At 46.2% G+C, this 23,237-nt stretch overlaps 1 protein-coding gene across 1 annotated transcript in view; it reads right to left on the reverse strand.

Annotated features, from left to right (window-relative positions):
- Positions 1-3,672: 3,672 nt before the first annotated feature.
- gnat1 (guanine nucleotide binding protein (G protein), alpha transducing activity polypeptide 1) overlaps positions 3,673-23,237 on the reverse strand; it is a 65,726-nt gene continuing 46,161 nt past the window's right edge. The window contains exons 3-9 of the mRNA XM_078414166.1: positions 20,020-20,161; positions 18,568-18,725; positions 14,922-15,050; positions 14,010-14,139; positions 11,816-11,969; positions 7,696-7,906; positions 3,673-4,204 (exon numbers count right to left, since the gene is read on the reverse strand). Coding sequence (XP_078270292.1) covers positions 7,716-7,906; positions 11,816-11,969; positions 14,010-14,139; positions 14,922-15,050; positions 18,568-18,725; positions 20,020-20,161 — 904 coding nt within the window. The 3' untranslated portion in view covers positions 3,673-4,204; positions 7,696-7,715. The remainder of the gene's footprint in view (positions 4,205-7,695; positions 7,907-11,815; positions 11,970-14,009; positions 14,140-14,921; positions 15,051-18,567; positions 18,726-20,019; positions 20,162-23,237) is intronic.

A 23,237-nucleotide genomic window follows, 5' to 3' on the forward strand; every position in this document is an offset into this window, starting at 1 on the left:
TCATTTCCATCAATTTTACCCATCGTTAACCTTGAAGCTTTCACATCAATGTCGTTCCCTGAATGCTTCCTGCGTCATAGGCATACAGCACAGATATAGGCTCTTCGGCCCAACTTGCCCATGCTGGCCAAGATGCCCTATCTACACTAGTCCCACCTGCCCAGTTTGGCCCATATATATCCTCTAAACCTTGTACCGCCCAATTGTATTTTAAATGTTGTTTTAGCAGCTTCCTCAGCTACCTCTTCTGGAAGGTTGTTCCATAGACCCACCACCCTCCATGCGAAAACATATCTTTGTTATAGTTAACATATCATTATTTGCCCTCCCCAAACGCTATGACGTCTTGATCCTTCAAGATGCTTTTGGGTGCAAATTTAACCATTCGGGCATTAATATAAACAACTATTTATAAATTCTTGCAGGACAAAGTTTAGTTTGGATAACTCTTTTGAAGATCCCTAAAATTGGTGATGCTTTGAATCATTCCAAGATGTTTTTTGTTTGGCGGATGTGTACATTTAGATGTACTACAGGATCTCAGCGATTTATGGGATGAAGCCACCACTGGGCTGGCCAGTATTTATTATCTATCCCCACTGACCTCTGAACATAGTGGTGCATTGGGCCTGTAGGTAAATCAGGGAATGAACAGCAGATTTCCATCCCTGGAGAGTACTAGTGAACCTGACGAGTTTGTTAAGGACAATCTAGTCGTTTCATGGTCCAGTCTTTCACTACAGATTTATTTAATTGCTTGAATTATTTTTCTCTCAGCAGCCGAGACCCAGGTGTGATCCTGACTTTGGATGCTCTCAGTGTGGAGTTTGCATGTGCTCCTTGTGTGTACATTGGTTTCATTCAGGTGCCCCGGTGCCCTCCTGCTTCCCAAAGAGGTGCAGTTTTGTAGGTTAATTGGACTCTGTAAATTGCCCTCAGTTTGTAGGGAGTGGATCCAAAAGTAGGATAACATAGAATGAGTGTGAATGGTGCTCGATGGTCCACGTGGACTTGGTGGGCCGAAGGGCCTGTTTCTGTGCTGTACCTTTCAATCAATCCAATCCAATCCAATCACAAACCAATGCAATCAACCAACCAATCTAACCAACTAACTAACTAACTAACCGACTAACCAACCACCCACCCATCAAATCTCCTCTGCTGTCAAGGTTGTGGTGTTTAAACTTGTGTCTTCACATTAATAACCAAGTCTCTGCAATCTAAGCCCAGCAGCTTAACTACTATGCTACTATAAAAGCACATCTTGTCTTACAGCCCTTAGTAACTCCCTTGCATCCACAACCTCCAGCATTCCTGGGGTAAATATTGAACTGGGCATAAGATTTTTGGAGTCATACACGTGTGAACAGCTCTTGTGTGCAGTGCGGACATGTTGGAATAACCAGCATGTTTTAAATGGTCAAGGTTACTGTATTCATTCTTCCCCTTCACAAATACAGTGTGTCTATATTTAGAGCCAGTTCCTCCACCATGGGTTTGGGCATCCTGTATTAGTCATGCTAGCGAGAAAGTCACTTCCTCTCGAAGCAGCAATGAGAGCAGTGTATTCAACCCCAGGTGAATTCCTCTTCGAAAAGTAAGTCAACACGAAATAGAGGATTCGGTAGAAAATCTTTATCCCACAATTGCTCACCAATGTGACTTATTTAGAAACGTCCTCTGGTCAAAAATGTAACTAATAAGCTCCCCCCAAAACTTGGAGTTCTTACGATCAGCTCAGTCATTTGTGACGGGGAAACCCAGCCATTTGACTAGATTTTCAGTCTAGTTTAATTTCGAGATACAGCCTGGAAACAGGCCCTTCAGCCCTCCGAGTCCGTACCCACAATGGGTATTTTCCTCCTTACACTAGTTCTTTCCAACCCTCTGGGGGCAATTTACAGAAGCCAATTAACCCACACACCTGTACGTCTTTGGAATGTGGGTGGAAACCGGAGCACCCAGAGAAAACCCACGCTGTCACAGGGAGAACGTGCAAACTCTGTACAGACAGCACCCGAGGTTAGGATTAAATCCGAGTCTCTGGCTCTCTAAGGCAGAAACACTACTGCTGTGCCACTGTGCCGCCACAGTGAGTGGACGAGTGAATCCAAAGAGACGTTCTTCACCAAAAGTCAGTTAGGTGCCACAAGAGTCAATGTTTGTAAATGTCTTTCCTCAATGTATAAATCAAATACAGTTAGCTCCCATTTTTACCGACCTATTGGGACTTTCCATCGCCCGGTGGGGGCTTCAAGGGGTTGGGAGCCTCGATCACCTCGTGGCGCCACGGGAGAAGAATGAGGAGGAGATAAGACTTTGCCTTCCATCACAGTGAGGATGTGCCTAGAGCAATCACTGTGATGGCTGTTTTGTGTAAAAAATTGTATCTGTGTGTCTTGTGTTCTTTAATGTCTACTGCCGGACCCTGACGTGAGAGGACGCTGGCGTTGAGTATTCGCCGCTTTTCCGTCAGGATAGTTTGTCTGTTTGCCTGTTTGTTTCTATGTTAATTGTATTTGTAAAGCGCTTTGTGCATGTGTTAAGGCGCTATATAAAATAAATATATTATTATTATTATTATTATTGATAATGGATTTCGGTTATAGCGGGCTTTCACCGCCAGGTTGGGCTGCCGACCCCACCCCCAGTCCTCACTGTCTTCCCGGCAGCTTCCCGACTGGACCCACTGCCGCCACCACCGGCCCACACAGCTTCCTCAGCCACTTCCAGGCCGCGTCTGCCACCTCCGCCGCTAACCTTTACCTGCACTCCGGCCACCCACAGGCCTCAACCATCGACACTGCTGATCCTCACCTCTCCCTGACTGCCAGCAGGCCAGGGCCGTCAATCCACCAGAATTCCAAGCCCCGTTCCAAACCGAGACGCTGAAGAAGGGTCTTGACCCGAAACGTCACCTAACCATGATCTCCAGAGATGCTGCCTGACTTGCTGTGTTACTCCAGCACTTGTGCCCTTTTGTGTATTAACTAGCATCTGCAGTTATTTGTTTCTACTACTTACTCGGTTATAGAGGACAATCGGCATAAACGGACGCCATTCTGTCGGTGCGTTACACCACTATGGTCTGTTATAAATAGGGTTTATTCTACATTATGCATGGCACCCTTCTTCAGACTCTGAGTCTGGAAAAGGTCCCTGACCCGAAACATCACCTAACCATGTTCTCCAGAGATGATGCCTGACCCGCTGAGTTACTCCAACACTTTGTGTCCTTTTTTGATACACCAGCCTCTTGTTGTTTCTACGCAATGCATGGACGCCATCCAAAAGTGGGTGTTAATTGCTGGTACAAATGATAATTCCACAGTGGTTTGGGTATTTTTGCTGGCCTTTTATTGAGTTTACATTAAATCTTTCTCAGCACACGACTGGAGCCATTTTAATCCCGATTACTTAATGGGATAGACCAAGCTGCAGGTTTCTTATGAGTGGACCCTCTAGAAGTGTTCTAGTTCTACAGCAGGAACTGACTTGCTCCTGCTCTCTGACCCCCTCTACAGACCATTACGATTCACTACAACAACTGAACTGAGCCATCCCTGTGGGGTCTCCCTCTATAGGTGACATGATGCACTGTAACATAGTTTAAGCTCCACAGAATATTTCCTAGAAGCCCCCCCCCCCCCCCCCCCCCCCCCCCGCCCCACCACTGCTACACTTCACTGCAATCTTCAATGGACATGCTCCACTATATGCGTCCTCTACAGGTCTCACGGGATGGATTAAATCGTGCCCAATATTGTTGCGTAGGTGGGATTAATAGCCTATCAAACATGAACTAACCTGCACATTTTATTACAGTTGTCTAGTTTGTCAATATTAATTAACAGGAAAAGTGCTACATTTGATAAACAATTGTTGAGTTCACAGAAGACCAAGACAGGTCACCAAAGCATGGTTATAAATAAGATGGATTCATAGGGTTTTTTTCCACCGGTATTTTAAGAAGTAAAATTTGATTAGAAGTAGTGCTGGGGTTCTAAGCTGGAGAATTAAATGTTATCGTTGTGTGAATTTCAAACAGTCCTTAGGATGGGCAGTCACTGCTTGTGGCCTTGTGGTAACTGGTGCCTGTGGCAAGGCATTGACTGAAAATGTTTTCTGCAAACCAGGTTTAGGAACCCCGAGATTCAATTGCTGTGAACTTGATGGGTTGTTTCCTTGCAGTAACATGGAATTCCTGGGGGGGAAAAGAAAACAAATTGTAAGACAATTGACCGATAATATATTTATATTTATTAATGATGTGAGTGGGAAAGGTTTTGTGCTCAGTGCATGCGACAATAAATTATTGATCATAGAAACAGAAACAAAGAAAATAGGTGCAGGAGGAGGCCATTCGGCCCTTCGAGCCAGCACCGCCATTCATTGTGATCATGGCTGATCGTTCACAATCAGAGGAATCAATTTGACAGAGTGTTATGTTTACATATCTGTTGTGATGTTGCAAGTAAGAATTTCATTGTTTCATTTTGGGACATTTGACAATAAAGCATTCTTGACTTGACTAGATAGGGTAAATGCACAGTGTTTTGCCCAGAGTAGGGGAATCGAGAACCAGAGGACATGGGTTTAAGGTGAGGGCAGAAAGATATAAAAGGAACCGGAGAGGTAACTTATTTTTACTCAAAGGGTGGTGGGTATATGGAACGAGCTGCCGGAGGAGGTAGTTGAGGCAAGTACTATCATAACGTTTAACAGACATTTGGACAAGGATAGGATAGGTTTAGAGGGCCATGGGCCAAGCATGGGCAGGTGGGACTAGTCTACGGTTGTACAGTGCCCTCCATAATGTTTGGGACAAAGACCCATCATTTATTTATTTGCCTCTGTACTCCACAATTTGAGATTTGTAATAGAAAAAAAATCACATGTGGTTAAAGTGCATATTGTCAGATTTTATTAAAGGCCATTTTTATACATTTTGGTTTCTCCATGTAGAAATTACAGCTGTGTTTATACATAGTCCCCCCATTTCAGGGCACCATAATGTTTGGGACACTTGGCTTCACAGGTGTTTGTAATTGCTCAAGTGTGTTTAAATGCCTCCTTAATGCAGGTATAAGAGAGCTCTCAGCACCTAGTCTTGCCTCCAATCTTTCCATCACCTTTGGAAACGTCTATTGCTGTTTATCAACATGAGGACCAAAGTTGTGCCAATGAAAGTCAAAGACGCCATTATGAGACTGAGAAACAAGAATAAAACTGTGAGAGACATCAGTCAAACCTTAGGCTTACCAAAATTAACTGTTTGGAACATCATTAAGAAGAAAGAGAGCACTGGTGAGTTTACTAATCGCAAAGGGACTGGCAGTCCAAGGAAGACCTCCACAGCTGGGGACAAGAATTCTCTCTATGATATAGAACACCTGTCCGACACTCTTCAGGTGTGGATTTGTCAATGACCACTGCCTGCAGAAGACTTCATGAACAGAAATACAGAGGCTGCTCTGCAAGATGCAAACCACTGGTTAGCCGCAAAAATAGGATGGTCAGGTTACAGTTTGCCAAGAAATACTTAAAAGAGCAACCACTGTTCTGCAAAAAGGTCTTGTGGACAGATGAGACGAAGATTAACTTATATCAGAGTGATGGCAAGAGCAAAGTATGGAGGAGAGAAGGAACTGCCCAAGATCCAAAGCATACCACATCATCAGTGAAACACGGTGGTGGGGGTGTTATGACCTGGGCATGTATGGCTGCTGAATGTACAGGCTCACCTATCCTCATTGATGATACCACTGCTGATGGTCGTAGCATAATGAATTCTGAAGTGTATAGACACATCCCATCTGCTCAAGTTCAAACAAATGCCTCAAAACTCATTGGCCGGCGGTTCATTCTACAGCAAGACATACTGCTAAAGCACCAAAGGAGTTTTTCAAAGCTAAAAAATGGTCTATTCTTGAGTGGCCAAGTCAATCACCCGATCTGAACCCAATTGAGCATGCCTTTTATATGCTGAAGAGAAAACTGAAGGTGACTAGCCCCCAAAACAAGCATAAGCTAAAGATGGCTGCAATATATGCCTGGCAGAGCATCACCAGAGAAGACACCCAGCAACTGGTGATGTCCATGAATCACAGACTTCAAGCAGTCATTGCATGCTAAGGATATGCAACAAAATACTAAACATGACTACATTCATTTACACGACATTGCTGTGTCCCAAACATTATGGTGCCCTGAAATGGGGGGACTATGTATAAACATTGCTGTAATTTCTACCTGGTGAAACCAAAATGTGTAAAAATGGACTTTATTAAAATCTGACAATGTGCACTTTAACCACATGTGATTTTTTTCTATTACAAATCTCAAATTGTGGAGTACAGAGGCAAATAAATAAATGATGGGTCTTTGTCCCAAACATTATGGAGGGCATTGTATGTGTACAGTGTATGGGCCATGTTGGTCGGCATGGGCACGTTTTCACGCTGTATGACTCTATGAGATTACAAATAATAATGACTTGAATCTACATAATATCTTTCACGTGGTGTTTTACAGAAGTGGGGGCAAATCAACATTTTGAAATAAGCCTCACGATGTATCACGATAGGTGGCTTTGAGTCAAAAGGGAATATAAAGGGCTACTTAAAAGGAGTGAAAGAGGTAGTGAGGGGAAGAGGGGACTCCAGTGAACACATTCTCCATCCAAGACTGTATTGGATGGAGACTCTGCCAAAGGTAATACATAGAAACATGCACACAATACTCCAGGTGCAGTCTCACCAGGGCCCTGTACAACGGCAGTAGGACCTCCTTGCTCATACTCAAAGCCTCTCGCGATGAAGGCCAACATGCCATTTGCTTTCCTCACTGCCTGCTTTACCTGCATGCTTATTTTCAGTGACTGATGTACAAGAACACCTAGGTCTCTGTGCACCTCCCCTTTTCCTAATTTGACACCATTCAGCACTAATCTTCCTTCTTGTTCTTGCCACCAAAGTGGTGGGAGAGAGGAGGATGATGGCAAAGCTAACATCGCTGCTGGACAACGACTCCCACCCCATGCAGGACATTGTCACTGCACTGAGTAGATCCTTCAGTGACAGACTCCTTCACCCCAAGTGCGTGACGGAGAGATATAGGAGGTCCTTCCTTCCCGCTGCTGTGAGACTGCACAACCAGCACTGCTCCCAGCAGACGAGTCAACAATAACAGCTAAGAACACATGGAAAACGGATGACAATTTATGCATCTTCTATTTATAATGAATGATCTCTTGATCTCTTGCTATCCACTTTGCTGCTGTAACACTGTAAATTTCCCCGGTGTGGGACGAATAAAGGAATATATTATTATTATTATTATTATTATTATAACCTCACATTTATCGACAATGCATCAGCCCATTCACCCAACCTATCCAAGTCACCCTGCAGCCTCATAGTATCCTCCTCACAGCTCACAGTGGCACCCAACTTGTGCCATCCGCAAACTTGGAGATGTTACATTAAATTCCTTCGTCTAAATCGTTACTATAGATTGTAAACAACTGGGGTCCCAGGACTGAGCCTTGCGGCACCCCACTAGTCACTGCCTGATACTAAAGGTAATGTCTGGAGCTCAGTTATCGGGCTAGCATTAGTGGAAGGAGTGAGACCATGCATTGGGAAGTAGGGGCAAGAGCTTTAAAGTTGAATATTATTCAGCTCTGAACAATACCTTGGAGTGCTGGAATCTGTTTAGAACAGACCACAGTCTTTCAGGTTCTCCTTAATGATGATGTCTGTCACTGCATCAAACACAAACTTGACGTTCTCTGTGTCTGTAGCACAGGTCATGTGAGAGTAGATCTCCTTCACACCTTTCCTCATGTTTAATTCCAGGAACTGGAGTTTAATGTAGTTTCCAGCATCTTCCAATGAGTTGTTGCCTGTAAAAGGTGGAAAAGAACCCAATGAGATTCAATGGTGAAAATGGCTCCTGCTTTGCCTTGGACATGGATTCATCTTGCTCTCTGTTTGACCACGGGCAGTCTGGGCTGCGAATTCAATGGTAAGTCATTTCATCCACAAGCAACAGAGGGCGCAGCGGTAGAGTAGCTGCCTTACAGCGCCAGAGACCCGGGTTCTGAAAGAAGGTGATGAGCAATATTAGCTGATTTGCTCCGAGATCCAAAGGATTCCCAACTCTTTGGCATGGACCCTTTAGCCCTTGGGGTGGTGCAGCAGTAGAGTTGCTGCCTTACAACGTTAGAGACCCAGGTTCGATCCTAACCCAGGGTGTTTGTATGTTCTCCCTGTGACCACGTGCGTTTTCTCCGGGTACCATGTATGGTCTCAGCTTTACCTTCAGTTGATTTGATGGGTGCCCTCACCCTTTCTGGTTTAAGGTGAGAGGGGCAACTTATTCACACGCTGGGCGATGGGCATACGGAACATGCTGCCAGAGGGGGTTGTTGAGGCAGGTACTAAACCGACATTTAAAAGACATTTGGACAGATACAGGGAAAGGAAAGGTTTAGGGTGATGCCAGCCAAATGTGGGCAGGTGGGATCAGTGTCGATGTTCGATCCTGACTACGGGCACTGTTTGTATGGAGTTTGTACGTGCTCCCCGTGACCGACGTGGGTTTTTATCCAGGAGCTCCGGTTTCCTCCACAACTCCATCTTAGTCGACGTGTGCAAGTTGTGCCAAAAAGTCTGTTTCCATGCCGTGTGACACTATGACTGTATCCTGATCCTGAGTTTTGTCCTGTGTGGGAGGCCAAGTAAAATGGAATTCAGTGGGAGGCATGAGGGAACTCTCTGTGGATTGGAATAACAGTTGGAATAAAGGGCAATGGCCCTGGATGTTCATGGGTATTTGTCGAGGACATCACCCTGTGACCTGTTGTATCCTGGGCCCAGCTATAATTTGGTTGCATCATTAAGGATTATCCTTCCATTTTGAAGACACAAGATCTGGTGGCATCATTTCACAATTATCATTCACAACTTGTATAATGAACCTGCCGTGCATGCATCATGTAGGACAACATTCAGGAAACAGCTCAGGACCATCTCCAACTGGATTGCCAACACTGGCAATATCTTGGGATTAGCCGCTGCCCAGGAACATAACTGGACCGAAATTAAAGCAAACTGTTGAGGAACTCAGCGGTTCAAGCAGCATTTGTGGAGACAAAGTGATGGTCAAGGTTTCAGGTCAAGATCTTGCATCGTACACTTCTCCAAGCCTGACCAACACAAGCCTGACCAACACAATCCAGGGTGGCATGGTAGTGCAGCTGTAGTGTTGCTGACTTACAGCGCCAGAGACCCGGGTCCTGACTATGGGTATTATCCGTAAGGAGTTTGTACGTTCTCCCTGTGACCTGTGTGGGTTTTCTCCGGGAGCTCCGGTTTCAACCTACATTCCAAAGACAGACAGGTTTCTAAGATAATTGGCTTCAGTAAGTTTGTAAATGATCCCTCGAGTGTGTAGGACAGTGTTAGTGTGCGGGGATCTCTGGTCGGCGTGGACTCGGCAGGCCGTAGGGGCTTTTTCCACTCTGTATCTCTAAGCTAAACGATAAAGTGGAAATATTGATTGTAAAATATGCCAACAACTTTGCATTGGAGAAAGAGAGGGTTGCAATTGTAACTCACCTTTTATAAGCTTAGGATATCCCAAAGGGCTTTAGTGCAAAACCTCTGAAGTGTAGTTACTGCCACAGTGTCCATAGACAATGCAGCAACTAAATTGTGCACAGCATCATCCCATCAACATTAATATCCAGATAATCTTTAGACCTCAGAGTTTAGAGATACAGCAAGGAAACAGGCCCTTTGGTCCACTGAGTCCGTGCTGACCAGCGATCACCTGTACACTAATACCAACTAGCACTATCCTACACACTAGGGACAATTTACAATTTTACCAAAGTCAATTAACCTTTAGACCTGTTCGTGTTTGGAGTGTAGGAGGAAACCGGAGCACCTGGAGAAAACCCACACCGGTCACAGGGGGAACGTACAAACTCCTTACAGACAGCACCCGTGGTCAGGATTAAACTTGGGTTTCTGGTCCTGTAAAGTTACAATTACAATTTCAATTAAAGTAGCAGCTCTACCATTATGTAAGAAAATAACTGCAGATGCTGGTACAAATCGAAGGTATTTATTCACAAAATGCTGGAGTAACTCAGCAGGTCAGGCAGCATCTCGGGAGAGAAGGAATGGGTGACGTTTCGGGTCTGAAGAAGGGTCTCGACCTGAAACGTCACCCATTCCTTCTCTCCTGAGATGCTGCCTGACCTGCTGAGTTACTCCAGCATTTTGTGAATAAATACCTTCGAGCTCTACCATTATGCTACTGTGATCTTGGGATAATGTTGGCGGAGTTGTAAACACTTTAGTTCAGTTTAGAGATACAGCGCGGAAACAGGCCCACCGAGTCCGCGCCACCTAGCGATTCCTACACACACTCGGGACAATTTACATTTATACTAAGTCAATTAACCTACAAACCAGTACGCCTTTGGAGTGTGGGAGGAAACCGAAGATCTCGGAGAAAACCCACGCGGTCATGAGGAGAACCTACAAAGTCCGTACAGACAGCACCCGTGGTCGGGATTGAACCCGGGTCTCTGGCGCTGCAAGCGCTGTAAGGCAGCGACTCTACCGCTGCGCCACTTGCTGGAGCACCGGGGATAACTCCCCATCCCTCGTGACATTGCAGTGGGACCTTTAATGTTCAGCTGAGAGGGGCGACAAGGCAGCAGTTAAACACCCCATTCAAAGGGCAGCTGTGTGCATCAGTCTAGGTTCAGTACTCATCTCTGGACGAAGCTTTGAAACCACTTGCATCTTCTGACTCAGAGGTGAGAGAGGAAACATTGGCAAACTTAAGGAGGTAATTTCTCATAGACTGGAAATGGGTGTAGACTATTGTTTTTTTCCCAACAGCTGAGCAAAATGTTTTGTTAGTGAAATAAAGATAGCAGGTCAAGCGGGAAAGCTTACAGATGCTCTGTTAACAATAAATGCAGTGCCATTGTTATAACTGTGGTGGAGTGTAAAAGTTTGGATGAATTCATCTGCAGTCAGTGCTGAACCTAGGTGTGTGTAGGTTGAATTGGCAGTAAGGTAGGCAAATGCAAGCCAGCATTCATTTTGAGGGGACTAGAGTATAAAAGCAAGGATGTAATGCTGAGGCTTTGTACAGCGCTGGTGAGGCCACATTTGGAATATTGTGAGCCGTTTTTATCGCCATATCTGAGGAAGGATTTGCTGCCATTGGAGAGCTTCCAGAAGAGGTTTACGAAAATGATTCTGGGGATGATTGGGTTAACGTATGAGGAGTCCTTAAAGGCTCTGGGCTTGTACGCACTGGAGTTTAGAAGGATGAGGGGGGGATCTCATTGAAACCTCCGGAAAAAGAAAGGCTAGATAGGGAGATGGTGGGAAGTATGTTCCCAGTAATGGGAGATTCTAGAACTGGAGTGCATAGCCTCAGAATAAAAGGACGTGCCTTTTAGAATTGACAAGAGGAGGAATTTCTTTAGCCAGAGGGTGGTGAACCTGTGGAATTCATTGCCACATACAGCTGTGGTGGCCAAGACATTGGGTATGTTGAAAGCAGAGATCGATAGATGGCAGAGATGGCAGGAGAATGGGGTTGAGAGGGAAAAACAGATCTGCCTTGATTGGATAGTAGAGTAGACTCGATGGATCGGATGGCCTAAATCTGTTCCTATGTCTTATGGTTTCATGTTGTTCCCTGACCTAGTGGGAACCTAGTGGGAATACTGTAGAAAAGGTGCCACGAGAAAGGGAGTTGCAACAGTGCTTGCACTGACCGTCATAGTCCGGGAAACAGATGCTCAGATGGGTCTTCTTGATCTTCATCTCGAACACGTCCTTCTTGTTGAGGAAGAGGACAATGGAGGTTGCAATGAAGTAGCGATGGTTACAGATGCTGTTGAAGAGATGTAAGCTCTCATGCATGCGGTTCTGCCATTGATAAATAATAATTGATCATTGAATTTCGAATCATTAGTTGTCATGCCAAGACAAGTCAAATTTATTGCTGTATACTAAGTACGGTGAAGTACAATGAAAATTTTGCTTGCAGCATCGTCATAGACAGATAGCCTCAGACAACACACAAAAATGTGAATTATACATAAATTACACATAAATAACACAAACTGCACATAATTTCTACAAGACAGTGAAAGGAAAAGACTGGGGGAAAAACATGCCATTGCAAAACACAACTAGAAAAGAAGCCCATGGTACTCCATTAAACAATTAAATATGCAACCTTTAGTATTTTTAGCCTGCAGAAACAAAACTTATTGCTATTGAAAAGACCTCTACAATATACAGAAGGCAATTAATGTACAAACCTGCACGTCTGTGGAGTGTGGGAGGAAACCAGAGCATCCGTACAAAGCCCACACAGGAAGAATGTACAAACTCCGCACAGACAGCACCCGAGGTCACGATCGAACCTGGGACTCTGGTACTGTGAGGCGGCAGCTCTACCAGCTGGCAGCAGAGAAGCAGTTCCAGTGGCAGTGCTCGAGGAAAGCTGTAGTCATGGTTGGCAATAATTGCACAATGGGCGGCAAGATGAGTATATCCTTGGAGGTTGACCCCTTTGTAAGAGTAGGTAGTAATGTGGAACTGAATTTTTATTTAAAATTTTTTTTGGAATTGGATCTCCTACAAGACTTCGGGCAGTTATACTAGAGGCTGCTTGGGTCAATTATCTGAATCTTTGATGCCATTGGTGACATTTCCAAGAACTGTGGCCTTCATTTTCAGTGGTAAAAAAACTGTATTTTGTGTTAGATGTTATTTATGGTTTGAGTTTGTGAATGAATTGCTTACTGGGATGGTGATGTTGGGGATGGAGGGGCTGTGGGTTGTTGGTGGGTGTCGGGAGCGGTGTTGTCTGGGGCTATTCCAGCCAACACCTCATCATGGTGTTCTCATCATGAGAACCTTCTCATCCTAAATGATCTCACTAAGTATGGAGTGTAAATGGTGGCACATTGTACTGATGCCTCTGCCAGAAGCACCATCGAAGGAATCTACAGGAGTCGCTGCCTGTAAAAGGCAGTGACAGACCCACACCAGCCTGGCCACGCTCTCATTGCATCCTGACATCAGGAAGAAGGTACAGGAGCCTGAAAACTGTAACGTCCAGGTTCAGGAGCAAGCAGCTTCTTCCCTACAGCCATCAGGCCATTAAACACTACAACCTCCAACTAAACACCGAACTACATAGACTCGGGGGGCACTGCCTTTGTGTACTATTTTTAATTGTTTTTTTACATATTTACACCAAACTTACTTTTGGCATTGTTTATCGTGTTTACGGTGTCCTATGTTTACATATCTGTTGTGCTATATCTGTTCTGCAAGTAAGAATTTTATTGTTCTGTTTCGGGACATATAACACTAAAACACTCTTGACTCTTGAGTGTTTACTGGGGCTAACATTATCTCACCATCTCGTGCCTAAAGTACTGCAGGTAGCGATGATGTGGTATGGATTCTGTCAATTCTTGTGTGCCCTGGTAAACCCAGACGTTATGAGGTGATGGGATTTAGTTTAGTTTAGAGATACAGCATGGAAGCAGCCCTTCGGCCCACTGAGCCCGTGCCGACCATCGTTCACCAGTTCACACTAGTTCTACCCTACACATTAGGGACAATTTACAGAGCCTACAAACCTGCATCCTTGGAATGTGGGAGGAAACCGGAGCACCCGGAGAAAACCCGCGTGGACTCAGGGAGAACATGCAGACTCCTTTCAGACAGTACCCGTGGTTAGGCTGGAACTCGGGTCTCTGTCGCTGTAAGGCAGCAACTCTACCGCTGCGCCACCGTGCCGCCCCCATTGCCACAGTCTGCAGTGGTACTGGAGCAGGGATGGTTCGGGCATTGGTGTTTGAGGAGAAGGCTCCATCTCCACCTCCTCTTCCCCTCAGTGGTTGTCGGGTTGCGTGAGGGTCCCCTTCTGTCTTCCCACCCACTTACCACTTCATCGTCCTCCACCAAGACCATGTCGTAGGCACTGAGCGCACCGATGAAGATGATGCACGTGACCCCTTCGAAGCAGTGGATCCATTTCTTACGCTCGGAACGTTGTCCCCCAACGTCAAACATCCTGGGGAGGGAGAGGAAGGGGGATGAAGGACAACTAGATGTGGTTCACAGGATCTATGAGGATGTCGCTAGGGCTCGAGGGCCTGAGTTATAGGTAGAGGTTGAGCAGGCTAGGACTCTGGAGTCTGGACAAAAGACTCTGTGCATTTATCCAATCTATTCCTCTCATGATTTTGTACACCTCTGTATGATCGTCCTCTAGCATCCAACGAATAGAGTCTTCTTGTCCAGGGTAGGAGAATCGAGAACCGGAAGACATAGGTTTAAAGTCAAGGGGGGGAAAGATTTAACAGGAACCCGAGGGGTCACTTTTTCATACCAAGGGTGGCGGGTATATGGAACAAACAGCCAGAGGAGGAGCGGAGAGAGGTACTATTGCAATGTTTAAGCAACATCTGGACTTTCAAGAGAGAGCTAGATAGAGCTCTTAATGATAGCGGAGTCAGGGGGTATGGGGAGAGGGCAGGAACGGGGTACTGATTGAGAATGATCAGCCATGATCACATTGAATGGTGGTGTTGGATCGAAGGGCCGAATGGCCTACTCCTGCACCTATTGTCTGTTGTCTATTGACAGGTACATGGACAGGAAAGATTTAGAGGGATGTGGGGCAAACACAGGCAGGTGGGACCGGTGTAGATGGGACATGTTGGCCGGCGTGGACAAGTTGGCCAAAGGGGCTGTTTGCACGCTGTGTGACTCTACGACTCCCCCTGCTGGTAGACTGACCCTGTGAGGGTTGGATGTGCACCTGGTGGCCCCTTGATAACCCGCTACCAGTACCTGAAGTTGAGATCTTTCAATCCGAACTGGGTCTCAATGATGCCAGTGGTCTTCACTCGTGAGCGCAGCACGTCCTGCTCGGTGGGGAGGTAGCCTGGCAGGACAAGGCGATCCAGGTCGTTGAGGTAACTGAAGCAGTCAAATGAAAAGCAATGGATGAGAACTCAGTGAACGACCATCGGGTTGGTTACCTGTCAATGTTTCTGCACATAAGACAAAGCAGTACTTGGCGATTCCCTTCCTACTCTACACTCTCCCTGGGTGTTCCAGTGACCCACTTGTCCTTTCTGTTCAGTGAGTTACTCTCAGCTCATTCTCCACTAAACTGGAGGACAACAATCACAGATGGGTTTGCAGCATACTTCTCTTCAGTCTGCAAGAGCGATCCTCAGTTTCACTTCTTTAATTCTCCAGCCCACTCTGATCTACCATGATAGATCAGCCATGATTGAATGGCAGAGTCGACTTGATGGGCCGAATGGCCTAATTTGCTCAGAACTTATGAGCATGATCTTTTTCCTCAGTCCCAACAAAGCTCATCAAAACTGCACTCGTATCTGACGTGACATGTTCTGCCTTCCTGATCCAATGTTTTTGATCAGTTTCTCGTCTCTATTTCTAATTACATCTCCTCTTGAGCCATATCCTCCTACATTGACCATCATGTTGTCAATTCAACCACTTCTCCTTCCCCTATTACAGTTCTGCCCTTTTATTCTCTCTGAATCTTTCTCTCTATCTATAATTTAAAGCTTTATCTCTGAACTTGCCAAGATTTGATAACATACCCAAAGAACTGTTATATTAACCCGCTTCTTTCTCCACAGATGCTGCCTGACCTCCTGTGTATTTCTGACACCCTGTGAAATATTTTGAAGGAGGAGGGATGAGGAATCTGATTAATTCCTCTTCTTTATAAAAGTCTGAAGCTTAATATATTTGGGTTCTATTACCAAAGTGTCATATTGGCCCCTAACGCAGTGCCAGAGGATAGGGGATGTCAGATTGGCCATGTAATCTTGGCCAAAACCTGCCACTGGTGTGAAGAAATGGTGTGCTCAATGGTTGGATGCTCCTCAATTGAAGGTTACAGATCTCTGCATCATTTGAGAAGATCTGGAGATCACTTGGTGTTTTGGCTGACGTTCCTCTCCACTAACACCATTAAAATGGATTCATTCACCCCCGTTGGAGTCTATGAAACATCACCTGTGCAGTTTGATTTATTCTACTTGCTGCATATCAAAACTGCCTTGGTTTTAAGAAAACTCACAAAAACTGTAGATGCTGAAATTCTGCTCTGAAGATGTATCTTCAACCTGAAATGTTGTTTTGGTTTCCCTTTCCACAGATGCTGCCAGATCTGCTGAGTGTTTCCAGCTCATTCTCTTTTTGTTTCGTGTTTCCAGCATTTGCAGTTCTATGATTATCATTAGGCTGTTAGACTGCGATGCATTGTTGTCTGTGGCTGCTTGCTGTGAATGGTTTGGCTGCCATGTTTCCTATATCACAACACTAATTGCATTTTGAAAAGTACATAATCGCAGAGCACTTTGTAACAACTTCTGGGTTGTGCACGGTGGTGCAGCAGCAGAGCCTTACAGCGCCAGAGACCCGGGTTCGATTGCCACTATGGGTGCTGTCTGTGCGGAGTTTGTACGTTCTTCCTGTGACAATGTATAATTTAGAGTGTAGGATAGTGTTCGTGTAAGGGGTGATCATTGGTCTGTGCGGATTCGGTGGGCCAAGAAACCTGTTTCTGCTCTGTATCTCTAAAGTAAGGTGCTGTGCGCAGGTCTTTTCAGATGACATTATATAGAGTCTGAAGAAGGGTCTCGACCCAAAACGTCACCCATTCCTTCTCTCCAGAGATGCTGCCTGTCCCACTGAGTTACACCAGAATTTTGTGTCTATCTTCGATAAGATATGCTTTGATGTTGTGATACTAGTTGTCGCCAGGAGATGGTGCCATTGAGCTATAAAGGACAAAGTCATGACTAAAAATTGCACCACAATGTCCAAAAATATGCAGCAACTTGCATATTCAAAACACTTAAATGGCCAATAACTTTGGGAGTGGAGGTGATTTTCAGAGGAAAACTTTGTGTGCCCATGGGAATTAACGACTGGTTTTCCTGGTTTCTGGTACTCTGGTGTTCTAAGCGAGGGTACTGTTCGATTCACCTCTACCCCATTGTGGACATTGGACTTTGTCGAAGGAACTGATGTGCTACAATGCTGAGAACTACGTTCTGCACCATGAATCTTCCCCTTTGCTCTCTTTATCGTACCTGAGTTTGAACTGATTGTATCTATGTATGGTATATCTGAAAAGGACCCAAAGTGCTGGAGTCACTCAGCACGTCAAGCAGCATCTCTGGAGAACATATGGGATTGGTGACGTTTCAGGTCAGGACCCTTCTTTAGACTGATTGTGAGGGGTGGGGGTGGGGCAGAAAGCTGGAAGAAGGGAAGCATGGCAGTTAATATGTGGATACATGTGGGGGGGGGGGGGTGATAGGCAGATGGAAGGTATGCAGCGGTAGGCGGTGAAGAGTTGCAAAGTGTGAAGCAAGAGGAAGGGATGTAGGAGGGGGGAGAAATGGGTACAAATCAACTGGGGCATAGGGAGGGGGGAGGGAGTGTGAGGGTGGAAAGGGGGAAGTGAAGGAGAAAGGAAGGGAAGAAAAGGGAAGGGGGCGGATGTAGAGGTTACCTGATCTGTTGGATAGCATGCAAATCAATGCTATCAATCACTGTACCTCACTCAGTACATTGGCAATAATAAACCTAAACCTAAATTGGCCGCACAGTGGCGCAGCAGTAGATTTGCTACCTTACAGTTGCACATTTGATTCTGGCCTCGGGTGCTGTCTATATGGAGTTTGCATGTTCTCCCTGTGACCTGTGTGGGTTTTTCCCGGCGGCTCAGGTTTCGTCTCACGCTCCAAAGACATGCAGGTTTGTCGGTTACATGGCTTCTGTAAAATATCCCCAGTGTGTTGGATAGAACTAGTGTACGGGGTGAATGCTGGTCGGTGCGGACTCGGTGGGACGAATAAACATAGAATCATAGAAAGTAGGTGCAGGAGGAGGCCATTTGGGCCTTCGAGCCAGCACCGCCATTCATTGTGATCATGGCTGATCATCCACAATCAGTAACCCGTGCCTGCCTTCTACCCATATCCCCTGATTCCGATTGCCCCTAGAACTCTATCTAACTTTCCGCTAGCCCCCAGAGCTCTATCTAACTCTCCGCTAGCCCCTAGAGCTCTATCTAACTCTCCGCTAGCCCCTAGAGCTCTATCTAACTCTCCGCTAGCACTAGAGCTCTATCTAACTCAAGGACCTATTTGCACACTTTACCTCTAAACTATACTGATCTAAACACCCAGTTATAGGGGTGGGGTTTTGACCAAGGCAGATTGAAAAGAAGATGATGGTGGAACATAGAGTATCTAGGAAAGGAAAGCCAGGAAATATGTGGGCTAATGAAGGCACAATTGGCAACAATGGGATAAGAGATGCATCTCTAAACTAAAGCTAAACTGTTTTGAATCCACTGTTCTATTCCAATGACAGGTCAAGTTGGTTCTTCTGACGTTCAGACCCATTGCCCCGATGAGACAGAGAGGAAGCCACCTACTATCCAGCAGAGTCGTTCAGCTGGTACTCTGAGGCCCGATCAAAGCAGACTTGGATCCCGGAGTCCTTCCAGAGGCGGCTGATGATGTCGAACAGTTCCTTCGGCATGGAGCCCTCCTCAAGGGTGTCCGCGAGATGTATCAGCTTGCGTGAGTCGTCCTGCCGAGAGAGAGTGGGGGAGAGATAGAGAGAGAGAGAGAGAGAGAGAGAGAGAGACAGAGAGAGAGAGAGAGAGAGAGAGAGAGAGAGAGAGAGAGAGAGAGAGAGAGAGAGAGAGAGAGAGAGAGAGAGAGAGAGAGAGAGAGAGAGAGAGAGAGAGAGAGAGACAGAGAGAGAGAGAGAGAGAGAGAGAGAGAGTTACAAGAGTTGGCTGCACGTGAACCCTTAGGTAATCGTCTCTGACAAAGGACTAGGGATGCTGCCTATTGCAGTCGAGCAATTGATCTAATCTGAAGATAGACATGGAATAATGGAGTAACTCATCGGGTCAGGCAGCATCCCTGGAGAAAATGAAGAGGTAATATTCTGGGTCGAGACCCTTCTTCAAACTATTCCTTTTCTCCAGAGGTGTTGAGGACCCGCTGAGTTACTCCAGCATTTTGTGTCTATCTAGGGTGTAAACCAGCATCTGCAGTTCCTCCTTACACAACCGTTATAATCTGCTCTATTGTGAAAAGCAGCTCACTGCACCATTTCCCCATACTCCTCCCATGGCCCAGCATCTGTCCGCCTTTACTGACCCAACACCCACACCATTAGGGTGGACAACCCCCAAGGTTCATTAGACTATGAGTAATGGGGAATGGTAGAGCAGTGGTTGAATTACTCTACCAACTGCCAGAGTTTTGCACTGTTATCCTCGGACGTGAGTTCAATTCCCACCTTGGGGAATTTAAAGTCAAGTAGCTGAGGACATCTAGAAATTTAAAAAACGGTCACTCCCAGTAATCGCAACATGAGTCCTAGGGGCACGGAGTCTACAGCATGGAACAGGCCGCTCGACCCAACTAGCCCACACCAGCCAACATGGTCCCATCTAAACTCGTCCCACCTGCCCGTGCTTGGCCCATATCCCACTAAACCTGTCCTATCCATGTACCTGCCCAAATGTCCCTTAAATGTAATGATAGTACCTGCCCCAACTACCTCCTCTGTCTCCACTACCCTGTCTGCCACTGTCTCCACTCACCTGTCTGCTGCTGTCTCCACTCACCTGTCTGCCACTAACTCCACTCACCTGTCTGCCACCATCTCCACTACCATGTCTGCCACTGTCTCCACTCACCTGTCTGCCACTGTCTCCACTCACCTGTCTGCTGCTGTCTCCACTCACCTGCCTGCCACTGTCTCCACTCACCTGTCTGCCACTGTCTCCACTCACCTGTCTGCCGCTAACTCCACTAACCTGTCTGCCACCGTCTCCACTACCATGTCTGCCACTGTCTCCACTCACCTGTCTGCCGCTGTCTCCGTAGCCGATGCTCAGAGTAGTCATGGCCTTCACGATGGCCAGTATCGACTGCAGGATGTTGCTGTAGATAATGCTGATGAACTCCAGACATTCCTCCCGGGAATAACCATCCTGGTGAATAATTCTGTCAAGCAACGGCAAGGGTGAGTACAAGGACATGTGAAGCCAATCTTTACCTTCCCATCTGAGCCCTGTATTCCCCTGCTATCTCGGGATATAATGGTCATTGCCCTGAAGTTTAGTTTAGAGTTACTGTGTGGAAGCATGACCTTTGGCCAACTGAGTCCACATCGACCATCGATCACCCGTACACTTGCATCTGACACACACACCAGGGACATTTTACAGAAGCCAATGAACCTATAAACCTGCAAGTCTTTAGAATGTGAGAGGGAACCAGAGCACCCGGTGAAAACCCACGCAGTCACAGGGACAATGTACAAACTCCGCACGGAGAGCACCCGAGGACAGGATTGAACTGGGGTCTCTGGCGCTGTGAGGCAGCAGTTCTTCTGCTGCGTCGTTGTGTGGCCCATACTTCCCCATTCACCAAGCATCCGAAACTCTCTGGTTGTGGTTGAGAATCTCAAATTTCACTAGCTTTTGGAAATAAAGAAATTTCCACTGATTTTAGTCCCAAATGGCTAATCCTTATCGTGAAGCAGTACCCTAGTCCTATGGATGCAACCTCTTGGCATCTATCCCTGGTGATCCCTCTCAGAATCCTGTGTATCAACGATCTCTCTTTCTTCCAAACATCTGTCTCTGTCTCACCAAGAGACATCTTCCTCATCCAGGAATCAATCTAGTGAATCTAGGTCAGAGAGCAGCATGGTGGAGCAGCGGTAGAGTTGCTGCCTTACAGCGCCAGAGGCCTGGGTTCGATCCTGATTAAGGGTGCTGTATGTACGGAGTTTGTACATTCTCCCCGTGACCTGCGTGGGTTTTCTCCGGGTGCTCCAGTTTCCTCCCACACTCCAAAGACGTACAGGTTTGTTGGTTAATTGGCTTGGTAACATTGTAAATGGTCCCTAGTGCGTGTGGGATAGTGCTAATGTACGGGGATCACTGGTCGGCGCGGACTCGTTAGGCCAAAGGGCCTGTTTCCGCGCTGTATTTTAAAAACTAAACTAAACTAAAACTAGACTACATTCTCTCCAAGCCAAGTATATCTTTCCTTAGGCATGAAGACCAGAACTGTGCACAATCTTCCAGCCATGGTCAAGGTTTACAAGAATGACTCCAGGAATGAGTGGGCTAGCATATGATGAGCGTTTGACAGCACTGGGCCTATACTCGCTGGAGTTTAGGTTGAGGGGGGACCTCATTGAAATTTACAGAATAATGAAAGGCATAGATAAGAGTGGATGTGGAAAGGATGTGGGAGAGTCTAGGACCAGAGGTCATAGCCTGAGAATTAAAGAGTGCTCTTTTAGAAGGGAGGTGAGAAGGAACTTCTTTGGTCAGAGGGTAGTTAATCTGTGGAACTCATTGTCACCGAGGGATGTGGAGGCCGTCAGTGGATATTTTTATGGCAGAGATAGACATATTCTTGATTAGAACGGGTGTCAAGGGATATGGGGAGAAGGTAGGAAAATGGGATTCGGAGGCAGAGATCAGCCATGATTGAATGGCAGAGTGGGCCGAATGGCCTAATTCTACTCCTAAAACTTGTGAACTGGTGAAGTGTTTTATTTTTAGTTCTTGCACAATACGAGAAGTTAATTGCCAAGATATAGTACGCTACAGACCAAGTGCTGGCAAATGGGACTAGAATCGATTTGATGGTCGGCATGGAGATGGAGGGCTGCTTGGGAGGTATTGCTTCCATGACTCAAATATAGTTATTGATGAGGGAGCACAAATGCCACCTGTTATCCAGAGTAGGGGTTATTGGATATTAATGGGTTTCTGTTTTGCAGTGAATGTCGTACCTGTAAAGGAATGTGTGACTTATCTTGTAGGTATGTCAGGTGTGTTTTAGTAACAATGGGTTTACTGAGGTAATTCAAGCCCTCAGCCAACTTGCTAGGACTGAACCTGTGCCCTGCAGAATTAATCAGACATTAACCTTTCATGGTATTTACCATCTCATTGGGAGGATATCTGAGCTGATGTGGTGCTTATTACAAAAAAGAGACACAAAGTGCTGGAATAACTCTGTGGGTCAGGCAGGATCTCTGGAGAAAAGAGATAGGCAGCGTTTCGAGTCGAGACCCTTCTTCAGACTGATTGTAGGGGGTGAGAGAAATCTGGAGGAGGCAGAAAGCATGGGAGGTAATAAGTCGACATAGGTGAGGGTGGTTTTGGACAGGCAGATTTGTTTGGTTTAGATGTACAGCAAAGAAACAGGCCCTTTAGCCCATCGAGTCCGCTCCGATCAATGATCACCCACTCACTAATTCTGTCCTACACGCTAGGGGCAATTTACAGAAGACAATTAACCTACAAATCTGTACATCTTTGGAATGTGGGAGGAAACCGGAGCACCCAGGGAAAACCCACGCGGTCACAGGGAGAACGTACAAACTCCATACGGACAGCAACTGTGGTCGGTATTGAACCCAGGACTCTGGTGCTGTGAGGCAGCAACTCGACCCCTGCGCCGCTGTGCCGCACCAGATGTGGATGGTTGGAACAAAGGCCAGTGATAAGAACAGAAGGTGTGAAACAGGTTCGAAGAGTTGTGGATTGTGAGGCCAGAGGGAGGAAATTAGAAGGAGGGGAGAGAGGGTGGGGGAGATGAAGGGGAGAAATAGGTGGGAGAGAGGGTGGACCCCCCCTCGCCTCTGTCAACCTACTACCTGCCACGCTGTGTCCTGCCTCTCCCCTTTTCCAGCTTTTTTTCTCCCCCCTACAATCAATCTAAAGGGTCTTGACCCGAAACGTCCCTTATCCATGTTCTCCAGAGATGCTACCCGACCTAAGGTAGACACAAAATGCTGGAGTAACTCAGCAGGTCAGGCAGCATCTAGGAGAGAAGGAATGGGTGCTACCTGACCTGTTGAGTTACTCCAGCATTTTGTGTCCTTTTGTGTATTAACCAGTGTCTGCAGTACTTATGTTTCTACCTTATTTATCAGCACTGCTGAATACACTGGGCTCACACGACCCCTCTGTGAAGCAACAAATTGGGGCATCTGAGAGAACGTCATGAAAAAGCAGGAGATAAAGGGTTAACCCAAGGGAAAGAAAATCCC

Source organism: Rhinoraja longicauda, chromosome 17 (genome assembly GCF_053455715.1).
Source record: "Rhinoraja longicauda isolate Sanriku21f chromosome 17, sRhiLon1.1, whole genome shotgun sequence".
NCBI classification, from domain to species: Eukaryota; Metazoa; Chordata; class Chondrichthyes; order Rajiformes; family Arhynchobatidae; genus Rhinoraja; species Rhinoraja longicauda.